At 40.6% G+C, this 14,468-nt stretch overlaps 1 protein-coding gene, 2 long non-coding RNA genes and 1 pseudogene across 3 annotated transcripts in view; 1 reads left to right on the top strand and 3 right to left on the bottom strand.

Moving 5' to 3' along the window:
* RPAP2 (RNA polymerase II associated protein 2) overlaps nt 1-14,468 on the top strand; it is a 105,755-nt gene that overhangs the window by 81,205 nt on the left and 10,082 nt on the right. Inside the window, exon 12 of the mRNA XM_037162049.2 lies at nt 14,258-14,406. Coding sequence (XP_037017944.2) covers nt 14,258-14,406 — 149 coding nt within the window. The remainder of the gene's footprint in view (nt 1-14,257; nt 14,407-14,468) is intronic.
* Nucleotides 3,684-6,520, bottom strand: LOC119061483 (uncharacterized). The gene is made up of 3 exons (XR_008392202.1): nt 6,282-6,520; nt 4,581-4,664; nt 3,684-4,360 (listed from the first exon to the last, which is right to left on the bottom strand). It is a non-coding gene; the product is annotated as an uncharacterized LOC119061483 (long non-coding RNA).
* Nucleotides 9,376-9,954, bottom strand: LOC119061480 (40S ribosomal protein S27-like; annotated as a pseudogene).
* Nucleotides 11,156-14,468, bottom strand: part of LOC128627907 (uncharacterized) — a 74,058-nt gene continuing 70,745 nt past the window's right edge. The window contains exon 3 of the long non-coding RNA XR_008392203.1: nt 11,156-11,353. This is a non-coding gene — a long non-coding RNA (uncharacterized LOC128627907). The remainder of the gene's footprint in view (nt 11,354-14,468) is intronic.

Here is a 14,468-nt window from a genome sequence, read left to right as displayed (position 1 = left end):
TGATGGAGTTCTCTTAGAGAAAAAAATTGGTCTTCCCAGTCAAATGTATCTTGTGTCCTCCCTCCAGAGCTGTACAATATATTCAGCTCTGACACCTCTCCTAGGTTTTCTTGTTGTCCCATCCCCCGCCCCGGGCATCTCCATTTGGATGTCTGTCAGTCAATTCAAACTCGAAAATTGAAAAGTGAGCTCATCTTCTCTTTCAAATGTCTCTTCTCTGGTGACATTTTCATGTTCCCAATTATCCAGAATTGAAATCTGTTTTGTCTTCGGTGCTTCTGTTGCCTGTATCTTCCATGTCTGTTCAGTTGCTGAGTCCTGCCTTTTTAACTTCTCTTATCTAGTTGTTTTTCACCTTTCCAATGCTACTAAGCCCACATGAGACTTTCCTTACTTGCTCAGATTGCTGCAGTTACAGCCTTTTAAAACAAGGCTCCCTTCTGCCCTCAACTAGTCCATCCTTCCTCCAACCATAAGAATAAGCTCACTGAAGCTTAATTCTAATCAGGGTTGGCCTTTGTTCAGAAACCTAGTGATAGCCCACTTCCTATCACGTCACTTTGGTTGAAACTCAAGACCCTCCTACAGTGGCCCCATCGTGCCTGTCCTAAGTATTTCACTTTTGTGTCCTTGCATTGTGTCCACTGTTTCCCCTACAAGCATCTTTGTTAGCATTGTGCACTGTGCTTAAAATTCCTTTCTTTTTCATATCTGCCTCTCCTCTTCAAATGTCAAATGTTCAAATGTTACCATCTCCTTAGAAGCCTTTCTTAACTCCCTAGTGACTGAAATATTATGTTTCTCGTATAAATTCCTATAGAGAAGACCTTTCTTTTAGACTATATTACCTTCTGCTTTGTTACATAGGTATTTATGTAAGGATCTCATTTCCTTTACTATTCATTTTCTTCTAACAGTATAATTAAGTATATAAATGATAAGAACTATATATATATCCACTTTAAAATTTTTTAATATATTTTATTGATTGTGCTATAAGAGTTGTCCCAGTTTTCCTCCTCTTTCCCCCCTCTACCCTCTATTTCCTCCAGCAGTCCCCCTCTTAGTTCATGTCCATGGGTCATGCATATAAGTTCTTTGGCTTCTCTGTTTCCTGTACTGGTCAAAATATCCACCTGTCTATTCGGTACCTACCAATTTGTACTTCTTAATCCCTGTACCCTTTCCCCCATTCTCCCCCCACAACTGATAACCCTCCAGATGATCTCCATGTCTGTGATTCTGTTTCTGTTCTACCTATTTGCTTAGATTTTTTTTTTAGATTCAACTGTTGATTATTGTGAATTTATTGTCATTTTAATGTTCATAGTTTTAATCTTCTTTTCCTTAAATAAGCAACTTTAACATTTTATTTAATAATGGCTTGGCGATGATGAACTCCTATGAACTTCTTGGTGATGATGAACTCCCATCAGCTGATGATGATAGGAAGCACTTCATCTGTCCTTCCATTCTAAATGGTATCTTTGCTGGATAGAGTCATCTAGGTTGTAGGTCCTTGCTTTTCATCATTTTGAGTACTTCTTGCCAGTCCCTTTCAGCCTGCAGTTTATTTTGAGAAATCAGCTGACAGTCTTATGGGAACTCCTTTGTAGGTAAATATCTGCTTCTCTCTTGCTATATTTAAGATTCTTTCTTTATCTTTAACCATTGGTGTGTTAATTATGATGTGTCTTGGTGTGGTCCTTTTTGTGTCCATCTTGTTTGGGACTATCTTTGCTTCTTGGATGTGTATATCTATTTCCTTCACCAAATTTGGGAAGTTTTCTTTCATTACTTTTTCAAATAAGTTTTCAATTTTTTGCTCTTTCTCTTCTCCTTCTGGCACCCTTGTGATTTGAATGTTATTTCAATTTCTCCCAGATGCTTCTTAGCCTATCCTTGTTTTTCTGAGCCTATCCTTAGCCTATCCTATTCTTTTTTTTCTTGCTGTTCTTTCTTCCTTATGTTCCGAATCATTGATTTGATTCTCAGTTTCACCCACTCTACTAATAGCCAGTGTTTTGAACTCTGCATCTGATAAAATGCTTTTTTTCCATTTTGTTTAGTTCTTCTTCTGGAGTTTTGTTCTGTTCTTTTCTTTGGGCCATATTGCTTTGTCTCCTCATTTTGTCAGCCTCCTTGTGTTTGTTTCTACACATTAGGTAGAGCTGTTTTGACTTTGTCTTAGTAGCGTGGCCTATAGTAGAAAACTGCATGTAAGTTGGATAGGACCCAGCTTTAGGTAATTGGCAGGGCGGTACAACCCTGGTTGATAGTCTCCAATATGGTATCACCACTCTGTGGCTTTGCGTGGGGGAGGGCTCAGAAAGGAGACAGTGCCACTGCCTGGCCTCTGAAGTTTTGTCTGGGAGGAAGCTGTCCCCTGGCACTTGTATGCCAGCTGCTGCCCTGGTGCTGAAGCCCAAAGGGAGTGAGTCTGCATAAGTCCTAAGTCTGTTATGGGCCCTTTAAGAGGAGACTCCTAAGAACCCCCCACTTTCTTCTGCCATCCTAACCCCCATAAGTTATTACAGCCAGAAGTTATGGGGACTTGTGTTCCTGGCACTGGAGCCCTGGGCTGGGTGGTCTGGTGTGGGACTGAGATCTCTCACTCCCGAGGTGCCCCTCCCGATTTCTATCCACCACACATGGGTATGGGCCTGCCCATTCTGCATCTCCACATCCTCACCTCTGCTACCCATCTGGACAAGTGTGACTTTTTTAATTCCTTGGTTGTCAGACTTCCATACAGCTCGATCGATATTCCGATGATTCTGGGTAATAATTTGTTTTGTAGTCTAGTTGTTATTTTTGCTGTGGTTATGTGAGGAGGAAAGCTGTGTTTACCTACTCTTCCATCTTGACTAGAAATCCACTTCAAAAATGTAATAGTGGTTGTACATTAGAATCACATAGGGAGCTTTTATATTTTAGATTTATTTATTTTAGGGAGGGGAAGAGAGGGAGAAACAGGGAGAGAATGTCTGGTTGCCTCTCGCATGCCCCCTACTGGGGACCTGGCCCACAACCCAGGCATGTGCCATGACCGGGAATCAAACTGCCACACCAGCTAGGGCCCCATAGGGAGCTTTTGAAAAAGACCGATACCTGATCGAAAGATTTTGATGCATTGGTCTGAGGTAGAGCCTGGAAACAGGTATTGTTTAAGTTCCCTGGGTGATTGTAATTTGTGCAGACACAGTTGAGAACTACCATCCTTAATTGTAGTGCAGGTATTAGTGTGCCAGGTAAAGGTATGCTAAATCAGTTCATTTAGCTATGTCTGCCAGAACTTGCTTGCTTAGAGGCACTTCTTGCAGGGGTATTTAACCTGTGGCCTGTGGACTTCATGTGGCTTAGGATGGCTATGCATACAGCTCAACACAAAATTGAAAATTTACTTAAAACATTGAGATTTTTTTGTTTGTTTTCATTAGTGTTTGTGTACTCAATGTGTGGCCCAAGACAACTCTTCTTCCAGTGTGGCCCTGAGATGCCAAAAGGTTGGACACCCCTAAGTCTTCATTTAGTTCATGGTGTTGGAAGGTGCTTCTTGGATGTCAGGAGAAAGGATGAATTCAAAACAATTGTCCATTTTCATCAGCACAGTTTATTTTGTAGTGCTAGATTTCAAAAATTATTTGAAGAGCATGTACAAGTTAGCATTTGAAATCGTAAAGTATACTCATTTCTCAAAATGAATCAGACGTGAGCTGGTGTGGTATAGTGGTTAGAAGTGTAGACTGGTGGGGAGTACTTCTGGGCTTATTTGCTCATCTCTTGCTGACTACGTGACCTTAAGAACGTCAATTGAACCTCACTTCGGAGTTAACACTTGCTGCAACTTCACATAAAGGTTGAAGACCAACAAGTTAGTTTCATAAAGAAAAAAATCTTTGTGCAAACTTGGAAATCACTGATGCTTCTTACATTTGACTTAGTGGTTGAGATCTTGCCACAAAGGGACCTAGGAACAAGAATGGCATTCTTCAAAGGAAACAGTGTCATTTCCTTTAATTTAAAAATCCACCCACCAGGCATTTTGAAGTATCTGACTTTTAAACTCAGCTCTGACCACTTGGCATTTGTTTCCTTGTCAGTCGTAAAGCCATGTTTACTGTTTACTTAAAAAGACATTCACAGCAGCTTAGCAAAGTGTCATCAAGTAGTTACCGCTGCACATGGCTCAGGCCATGTTATTTTATGGACCAAGAAAAGTTCTTCCACAGTGGAGGGTAACCTTTTTGTTTCTTTCCCTGTGCCTCTCTGTTACTTCAGAGAGGAAGCCAGGGGCCACAGATCAGACAAATGTTTTTACAGGGTCGCTGACAGAGTTGAATCTTCCTCTGCCTTCTTCCTAGTAAGAACAAAAAGATAGAAGAGAAGGTTATATTAAATATGAAATCCAAACTACTTAGGTGATGAAAAGCCCAGAATATACAGATAAAATTTCTTTTGAAAGTTTGTACTAGAATTTGTTTAATATCTGAGAGAGGCATTTTGCATAATGTCTTCGATTTGTGTGGGCCCTCACATTTCTGAAAATAGATGACATTTTGACCCATTGTGTTACTTACTGGTCACAGCTCTTTGTTTCAGTTTTGAGTATATGTTTGTGCAGAGGTATTCTAGTTTGATCCTTTAACATTTAGCACTTGTCCCTGTAGAGAAGGAAGGAAAATCCCAGCTCATTTTTTACAAGAAGACAAAATATGGCTAAAGTGACCATTATTACTGCCATGCAGGAAGAAATAAATAGGAGACTTGATAGGTAAGCAAGATGACTTTGTGATACACATGTCCATTTTAGCACTGTTCTTAACCATTGTGACCCTGGATAAATCCTGTACACTGTCCAAAGCCTCAGTTATTTCAGCCGTCAGAAGGAAACTAGCTAGGTTGAAACTGAGTCACCCTTGAGAAAATTAAGTGGTAGTATAGCCTGATAAAAATAAGTTATGCAGTTAAACCCCATCTTTTAGATTCTTCATACATCTTTTAGATTCTTCATTTACTAAGGCTATTATTAATAAAGGTACTTCATCTGTCCCAGAAGACATGTTTGATTCTAAGCCCCCAAAGGGTCAGGTATTGTATTATTTGCTCTGTTTTCCTTGATAAGTAACAAGCATAGTGCCTGTTCATGTAAACATTGAAAGTATTGTTGTTTAACAGAAATCCTCCTCTTACTTTCTTCCCAGCCCTAACTTCTGAGGGATGAGAGCTAGTGTTAGCAGTTCTTCTAAGCCCGACATTATCTTTTGGCAGTCTCTGCATGTTCATCACCTTTATGCTTAGTGATCAGCAGAACAGGTTTTCCTCCTGCGGCAGAACTCTGTGTGAACCCAGTAATTTCTCAAATCTGATAGGTACAGAAAGTGTGTGGCTTTTCACTTCCTGTCCCTTCCTCCAACCCCAAACCATAGAGAAGCATGCTTTCTGGTGGCATTTATTCCCCTAAACATTCTCACAGCTTTTTCTTCCCTTAAGACTGAATATGAGGAGTGTCGTTCATCGTCATTTTACAACAGCCTCCCAGTTTGATTCTGCAAGCTTGAAAATTAGTAATAACTCTCAAGAAACTCAAGAGTTTTTGCTTCTCTTAGTTTTGAGAGTCAGGGTCCAGGATGTCTGTGCTCTGTCATTTCAGGGAAGTGTGATCTCCACACATTTCACACAGATTGTTCAGGAAAGTATAATTCATACTGCGCTGTGATTTCCAGTGTTTCTGGAACCACCTTGTGCATTCCCTGGTGGGAATGAGGGCCATGTGCAAAGCAGTGAGGACAGTTGTTGGGAAGGCCACTTAATCCAAGTTCATTACTGACTTTCATTTGGGAGATGGATAACAGAATTCCATCAGTTGTTCAACTCTACTTGCTCAGTACACTGCAACTTTAACTCTTTATATTGCCTTCTCTGTTGATAAGATTCAAACCAGTGACTCACAAAATTATAGGTAACTTACTCTGAGGCTTAATCAAGAGTTTGAACAGCTCTAAATCCATGAATGTAAGGATCTTTTTTTAAATGCCACTTGCAAACTAAAAACCTCTCTTGTTTCAGTTGTCAAACTTTGAAACTCCCCTTACTGTAAGTCCTGTTAACCAGATGTCGTTTGATAGCTCAGTAATAACAAATGGGGGGTGCTCGTCCTAACCTGACTTGCATTCTCTTTCTGATGTGCAGCATATGTGGAGCAGTCGGCCAAATAAAGGTCTTATCACTGAGATACAGTTTGACACTTGGCCTTTTGCTTGTGTTGTCATGCCACTTACCATATGGTAAAGAACTAGTCATAGAAGGCCGCCTGCCCCGTCAGATTGGAGATGTGAATCAGTGGCGTTTTCGTGAGAAGTTGCCTCTCTTGTTCGTGATTTATGCATTGCAAGTCATGTCGTTTTGTTTTCCAGTTCTGTTCTCCAGCACACAGACTGTGGTGAGCCATCTCTTCACTGTCACCCTTAGACATTGTATTCATTCTTAAAAGAACTTGAAGGAAATCCATTGAAACATAAAAATCTTTACTTTTTATTCATGGCCAATCATATTTTCTGCCATTTTAAAAGTATTTGCTCCATAAAACACATTGTTAAATGTCAACTGTGGTATATTATTTTTAAATAGAAGTAGTTATTTGGGCCCAGTTTATAGTGGTTTCTTTGATACGCTATTAGAAGATGCATGACTGGAATAGAAGCTGGAGTCTTTTTCAGCATATACTGGGGTGGGAGTTGTTTAATGAGAAGGTTAAACAGTTAAGTGATTAACACATCATAATTAGTAGTGTACAGATAAACGTTTAAGAGGAAAGGAGGAGCCTGGAGAGTCAATTTAACAAAAGGCAGGGGCATGTTGGATAAGGTCCTGAGATTTTACTTCAAAAACCACTTAGACATGCCAGGTTTCATTTCATATTTTTCTGTGGGGTGAGAGATACATTTTATGTTTTCAAATAACTATTTTGGACAATATTTATATTCTGGGGCACTACATTTTAAGAAAATTCCACAATTTCCTATACTTCAGGAAATTGTAGAAGGGGGTATAGAGAATACCAGTCAGAATAAGGGGTAGTCAGGTGGCATCTCTGAGGAAAGATTAAAAGGACTTAGAATTAATTCTGAACCATTTTCAAGACTATAAAGGAGTAACTGTCACGAGTTTGTCTCTGAAAAAATTCTATGAAGGAGAAAATGAAATTCTGCAAGAGATACTTAGATTATATATAAGGAACAATGTCTGGAATTTAAAGTTTATTAATCATTGCAACATGCTACACATCAAGAGAAGTAGTTTATTTGCAGTCTGTGTAAAGGAACCAAATCACTACATTAAGAAAGGATCTAGAATCTCTTTTCTTAGATTATTGAACTGTTGATGGAGGAAACTGAAAGGAAATATAGATTCCAAAAACAGCTGAGTTCTTGTTTTGTGGCTACATTCTGCTACTTTCATTGACCTAAAAAAAAAAATAAGAATACACCCCATACAGGAACAGTAGAAACAGCCAGAAATACACAGAAATAAAGACCTATATTAGTTGTGTCATGGATACCCTAAATTGCTCTTTCTCTTAGCCAAGTAAATATCACAGTTAAAGTGAAAAGAATTTCTTCTCCTTTCATGTTTCACCTATGAGGCTACAGTATTTTTGTTTCGTGAGGAACATACCAGAGCACCCACTCCAGGGCCAACCCCTTGCTCCACAGTTTCCTCTGCGGGACTGGAAGTGAATTGAAGCTGTAAACTGAGCCAGTTCAGAGGCTCTTAGCACAGCACTGCTCACTCTTGACCAATCTGAGCACTTCCCTAACAACACTGAGATCCAGGACAAGTGGAAGTGAGAAGGGAATGCAGGAACAAGTTTTGATTTAATGCTTGGTCTACCTGGTGGGTTTGAGGCTCATCTCACCTCACTGACAGATGTTCTGAAACACTCTGGCAGGAAGGTGCCCCTCTGTGCAAGCAGGAGGAGGAGTCAAGAAAATGTCTTCCCTTCCAGTCTCTGAAAAGGGAAGGAGGAAAATTTTGTGGGGGGGCGGGGGGGACATTTTAGCAAGTACAATAAATAAGTGGCCTCTTAAGTTGTTTTTTTTTTTTTTAATCCTTACTCAAGGGTATATTTATTGATTTAAGAGAGAGAGAGACATCACTGTAAGAAACATCAATCAGTCTTCTTTGATATGCACCCCCAACAAGGATCGAACCCACAACCTCTTGGTGTACAGAGTGACACTCCAACCACCTGGCCAGGGCTTAAGCTGTTTCTTTGTTCAACAAGTAAATATTGATCATCTGCAATGTGCCAGGCATGAGCGATACAGTGAACAAGTCATGGCCCTCATGAAAATTCCCCTTCTTTTAGATCAGAGATAAACAGTAAATCAGCAAACTGGTAATAGAATTAGACAAGAGTAAGGACTATGTAAACAAATAAAGCAAAATAAATAGGGGGTAAGAGTGAGGATCAATTTCAGGTGGTAACATTTAAACAAAACTGAGTCACATGCAGGAGCTCACCATGCAGAGACCCGGGGGAAGAACATCAAGAAAAAAAACAGCCGGTCCCTGAAGTGGGGACAGACTAAACTTTGGCTTAACTGAAGCAAGGCTGGTCAGTCTGATTAGAGTGGAGTAAGCCAGGGAAAGTTCTCTCTCCAGGTGGAAGATTTTATGAAATATTTTTGGTTTCTTCCATACTTTCTCAGACCAAACCCAGAATATTCTAGAGCCGGATGGTTTCTTTGGATTTCTCATCTCCTGCTTTATTTGCTTTCATCATCAGAACAATAATATATGAAGCATTGTTGTAGTATTTGTTTTAAATTAAAATCAGTGCATAATAGTCTTCTAGTATAAAGATTGGCAAACTTCTTAAAAAGGGCCAGATCGTCAATATTTCAGCTTTACTGGTCCTATAGTCCCAACTCTGCAACTGTGCTATATATTAGTAGTGCAAAAGCAGCCATAGAATATATATGTAAGTGGGGGTGGCTGTTTTTCAACAAAGCTTTATCTACAAAATAAGCGGCAAACTCGATTTGGCCCACAAATCTGGAAGAGCTTTGTGCATCTTTGAAATCCTGGCTCCAGATGCCTCAGGATTGCTGTTTACCCGCTTGCTGACTTGCTGCAGAAGTCTCCCCCCCCCCCAGGCGGATAGTCCCCTCTGCCAACAAACACCAAACGTGCGGTTTCTCTCTCAGCACTTCCCACCTGTTACTTACCGTGTTCATATTTGTTGTCCTTAGTTCTGTAAAGCAGGTTTAAAACATTCTGCTCCTTCTGCATATTCGTTGAGAGCTCAGCCAGGTAAAGTAAAGATGAAACTTAGAGAGTGCTCTGCAGCCTATAAAGAATGAAAGCTGGCATATTAGCCAGGAGCATGGGCCTTTTGAGGAAAACTGCCAAGGTGCAAAGCGACATTCCACTTACTATCTTTGTGACCTGGAGGAAGGTACTTCAAAACTTTTTGTGCTTTCATTTCCTCATCCAAAAAATGGGAGCAAGAACTATACTCCCTCCATATCACTGCACAGTTAAAGGCAGTAATTCATGCTTAGAACATGTACATAGTAATTATAGGTAGCAGATGGTAAATGTTAGTTGATGTTTATTACCATAACTGATTTTTTTACTCCAAAATGTGTTCATTGGGATGTTTCCCCACTCATGGATTCAGGGCACTTTCAGTGCTGCTTCTGTCTGAAGGAGCAGCCTGCTGTCAGCCTTGCTTTTCCTCCCGTGGGCTGACAGAGGACAGTGGAGCAGTTGACACATAAAACTGCCATCTGTGCTGGCTGAAGATGGTGCTGATTTTACAGCATCCTGGGCACTTCACGGCCATGGAGTAGGAATTGGGGCTCCGCACCAGGTGGTTTTTCTTGTCTTTCCTCTTCTCCTCGTCTGGAGAGGGAAGGAGATCCTTAGCGAGAGGCATGTTGTCACGGGGAGGTTATCAGCACCAGAAAGGCTATCATACTAATTTTTTGAAAACCCGTTCATCTATAGTATCCTGCATGGATTTTGAAATAACTGTTTTTTATTCTCCCCCAAGGACATACTCACCAATTCTAGAGAGGGGGGAAGGAAGGGAGAGAGGGGGGAGAGAAACAACAGCATGAGGGAGAAACAAGGGTAGGTTGCCTCCTGGACACTCTGGACCGGGGACTGAACCCACAACTTAGGGATGTGCCTGACCGGATCAAACCTGTGACCTTTCAGTTTACGGAATGACACTCCAACTAATTGAGCCACTGGCCAGGGCTACAGTAATAACTTTTATAGTCCCATGTTATATATAGATCCTAAGGTTTTGATGTTCAACTTACCCCAAGTCCTAACAACTGTTTGGGCAAATCATGCATGAGAACTGTGTAGAGACAGTTCTGGGGCTCGCAGTTAGGCTGAGAAGTGAATAGGTTTCATCTCAGGAGTCAGCTACAAAGTAGTTGAAGTGGTTGCTCACAGGATTCTCGAAGCAGGTCTGAGCTCATCAAGAAAAGAATACCTGATCGATTAGCATTATTTGCTGGGGGCAGGAGCATGGAGAAGGATTGCATTGCTGCTTTTTTTTAAAATCCTAGCTAAAGTTTCCTATTAACCTTAGTTTTTCTTTATAAACAAGTGTTAGGTAAATTTGAACACATCTTATAATGAACTTACCAATTTATAGAGTAAATATATCCTCATAAGTTTGCCAGAGAAGTATTAGTATTTCTGAAATAGTTTCCCACTAGGGCAATTGATGGAAAACTCTTACAAGCTGTTTCTCTATAACTCTTCTCAGTTTTCTGCTCTCATGAGCACATGGGTAGAAAAGTCTAGTAGTCACCATTTCTAATTTGAGGGTTGTTTTAAAACATCCTAATGGCACTTGGAGAAATAATTGAGAAAACTTTGTTTTCATATACAAACCAAATATTACTCTCCCTGAACCGAGATTGTCTAAGATGTGTTCCATAAATTCATTTTAAATACACACAAAAGCTAGGCTTCCGTGGAGTTGATATATCTGATCTTCCTCTTCTGACTTTTTGGTTTTATTTTAGCCAATGTTTTCCCATACCCAGTATCTTTGGTCTTATTGTGGGGAAGCAGCAACTTGGTGTTTTCAATGTTAATGTTACCTAAGCGTGGGGAAAAGCCAGAGTTGACTTCTGGATTTCACCTTCTCTGTACGAAGATGCCTCAGGAAAAATCTGGCCACGACCACTTACATTCAGCCAAGTGCCCTGGTTGGGCTTGGAAGGCTGGGCAGCCCTATTTCCCAGTGTGAACTGCCTTTGAGAAGTGACCACAGACGAAGCTCGTGACGTTTGAGAACCTGGTATTCCATCCTCTAACTCTAAAGAAATGCAGGAGAGATGGGAGAAGAATACATTAGAGTGGTTTTTCATGTAGCACTCTGGATTTCACTATACTGTATGTGGAGAATTTACCACCTCCTCTGCGTCCTGGCCACTTCTGGACAATTCTGACAGATTTTAAATTTTGCTTTCTGTATGAAATGGCTAAGCCAGGATGAAACCTGTCTCTCAGAAAACATTTCCCATTCCACACACTCTGCTGCAGAATTGCTCTGCTCTGATTTCTTGACCTTTATTGATTTAAATCAGAGTTATTTTGTCTATATTTGATGTATCCAGTGACAATGACCAAGATTAAATAAGCATCTGGAAGAGCTGTGTGCGTGATGTAAGACTACTTGGGAAAAAAAGAATTTCCTACCCAAAAAGCTTTCCAGGAATGTAACATGCAGAGGTTCTATAAAGCATGATCTCTGGAAATAAAAATATTTATGAAAAGTAATGGTCTTTAATCTTTGTGATTAGATTAGTCACCTTTTAAAAAATCATGCTTACTAATCACATCTCAGTGTAAATTACTTTTAAGAATCTATTATTGTACACAGTCTTTAAATATATGCTGGAAATGGTTAGAGAAAAAAGCAGAGTGTTCCTAATAAGGTTTATTTATATTAAGTGCCTTATAAGATGTAATTTACCTCTTTAGTGTTTTATTTTTTTTTAATTTATTTTTTATTGATTATGCCATTACATTTGCTCTATTCCCCCCTCCCTTCCCCACCACCCTGCATACCCCTCCCCCACCATTTCCCCCTTTAGTTCATGAACATGTGTCTCAAATTCTTTAGATTCTGTATTTCCCCTACTATGCTTACCCTCCCCCTATTTTCTATCTACTGTCTATACTACTTATTTTCTGTACCTTCTCCCCCCTTCCCCTCCTCCCACTCCCCTGTTGCTAACCCTCCCTGTGATCTTCATTTCTATGGTTCTGCTCCTGATCTAGCTATCCTCTTAGTTTGCTTTTGTTTTAGGTGTGGTTGTTAATAACTGTGAGTTTGCTTGTCCTTTCACTGTTCATCTCTTTTATCTTCTTTTTCTTAGGTAAGTCCCTTTAACATTTCATATAGTAAGGGCTTGGTGATGATGAACTCCTTGAATTTGACCTTATCTGAGAAGCACTTTATCTGTCCTTCCATTCTAAATGAAAGTTTTGCTGGGTAGAGCAATCTTGGTTGTAGATCTTTGGTTTTCATGACTTGGAATACCTCTGTCCAGCCCCTTCTTGCCTGTAAGGTCTCTTTTGAGAAATCAGCTGACAGTCTGATGGGAACTCCTTTGTAGGTGACTTTCCCCTTAGCTCTTGCTGCTTCTAGGATTCTCTCCTTCATTTTAATCTTGGCTAATGTAATTATGATGTGCCTTGGTGTGTTCCTTCCCGGGTCCAACTTCCTCGGGACTCTCCGAGCTTCCTGGATCTCTCGGAAGTCTATTTCCTTTGCCATCTTGGGGAAATTCTCCTTTATTATTTGTTCAAATAATTTTTCAACTGGTGGTTGTGCCTTTCCCCCTTCTGGTACCCCTATAATTCGGATGTTGGAGCGTTTAAAGATGTCCTGGAGGTTCCCAAGCCTCTCCTCATTTTTCTGAATTCTTATTTCTTCATTCCTTTCTGCTTGATCATCTTTTTCTTCTGTCTGGTCCTCTCCCTTGATTTGAGTCCCAATTTTTTTTCCATCACTATTGGTATCTTTTGTATCAGCATTCATTTCAATTAATTTAGCTTCCATATGTTTCTCTAATTTGTGACTAAAATCCACCAGTTCTGTAAGGATCTTTATAACCAGTGTTTTGAACTGTGCATCTGAAAGACTGGCTATTTCTTCATCACTTAGGTCTATTGGTTCTGGGGCTCTAAGTTGTCCTAGAGCCATTTTTTTGGTCTATTCGTGCTGTTAAGTGAGCGGAGCGAAGCCTTAGTTGTTTACCAGGACAGGGCGACCCAGGTCGCTGGTTTGTGACGCTGTGTGTGGGGGCGGGGTCAGAGAGGGAGCGATGGCGGTCCTCTCCGCTAGCCCAGCGCATCCAGTCACTCACTCAAACGCCTCGGGCTTGCTTACCCGATCCTAATTTTGCGAGCCTGCTGCACCGCGCGGGTTTCCCTTCTCACTGGTTTCTCCGCACGTAAATGCGCGCGACTGAGCGACCCACCGCGCCTATTCCCTGTGCGCTCCAGCAGCCAGCTCGCTGGCGATCAGCCCTCGGTTGCCTGCGCGCCCCGCACCGCCCGGGAATTTTTTCTTGCTAACCTGCTCTGCTTCTGGCCTCGCTCCTCGTACCGGTCCAGCCAAGTATCTAGTTGTCCTTTGGACTCCGTATTGTCGATTTTCCGTGTGGCTTGGTTGTGACTGCTGTTAAAAATAGTTGTTCTTAGATTTGGTTGTGCACAGAGGCGAGGTGGACCCTCCACCTACTTCTCCATCTTGGCGGAAGTCCTTTAGTGTTTTAAAAATGAAAATGTTAAGGTTTCATTTAAAAAGTAATCTTTTTTTTTCAGGTAATATAATCCAGACATTCAGTATACATTGTGTTTTTAAAGCAATTCTCTAAGAAGCTCTAAGCTTCTCTCCAAAATCTCCTTTCCCCAAGGGGAAAGACTTCATTAATTTTCTGAGCAGAATTTTGGTAGTTTTTGCTGGCATGATGAAGAACACGTTACAGATTCAGGTGTTTAGGCTTCTTTCTACACTTAACAGTATGTTTGATCTTTCCATTTTTTTTCTCTTCTGCTTTTATTAGTAAAGCCTCTCTCTGGGAATGTTGTTGGATCAGAGAAACCTCATCTCCCTGCCAAGGCAAAACCCCCTATGCCTGTTGAAGACAGAAGCCCTTAAGTCCTTCCCATTCCGTGGATATGTATTTAATATTTTTGGTTGTTTCAGATTGACCCCGATTCTTGGCATTCAGAAACATTCTCAAGAAAATATGGTGTTTACACAGTTTATAGCCACCCTGCTTGAAGAATTGCATTTAAAGAACGAAGACCTTGAAAATTTAACCATCATATTTAAACCGGCTGTTAACCAGAGAGGTGAGTTGGATTGTGTTTTTCTTTGTTTCTCATTTGCTGCCTGTTTTAATTCTTTTTTTATT

This window comes from Artibeus jamaicensis, unplaced genomic scaffold, assembly GCF_021234435.1.
Source record: "Artibeus jamaicensis isolate MK-2021 breed Jamaican fruit bat unplaced genomic scaffold, CSHL_Jam_final contig_482, whole genome shotgun sequence".
NCBI lineage: Eukaryota > Metazoa > Chordata > Mammalia > Chiroptera > Phyllostomidae > Artibeus > Artibeus jamaicensis.
This window is presented reverse-complemented; position numbering and strand designations above follow the sequence as displayed.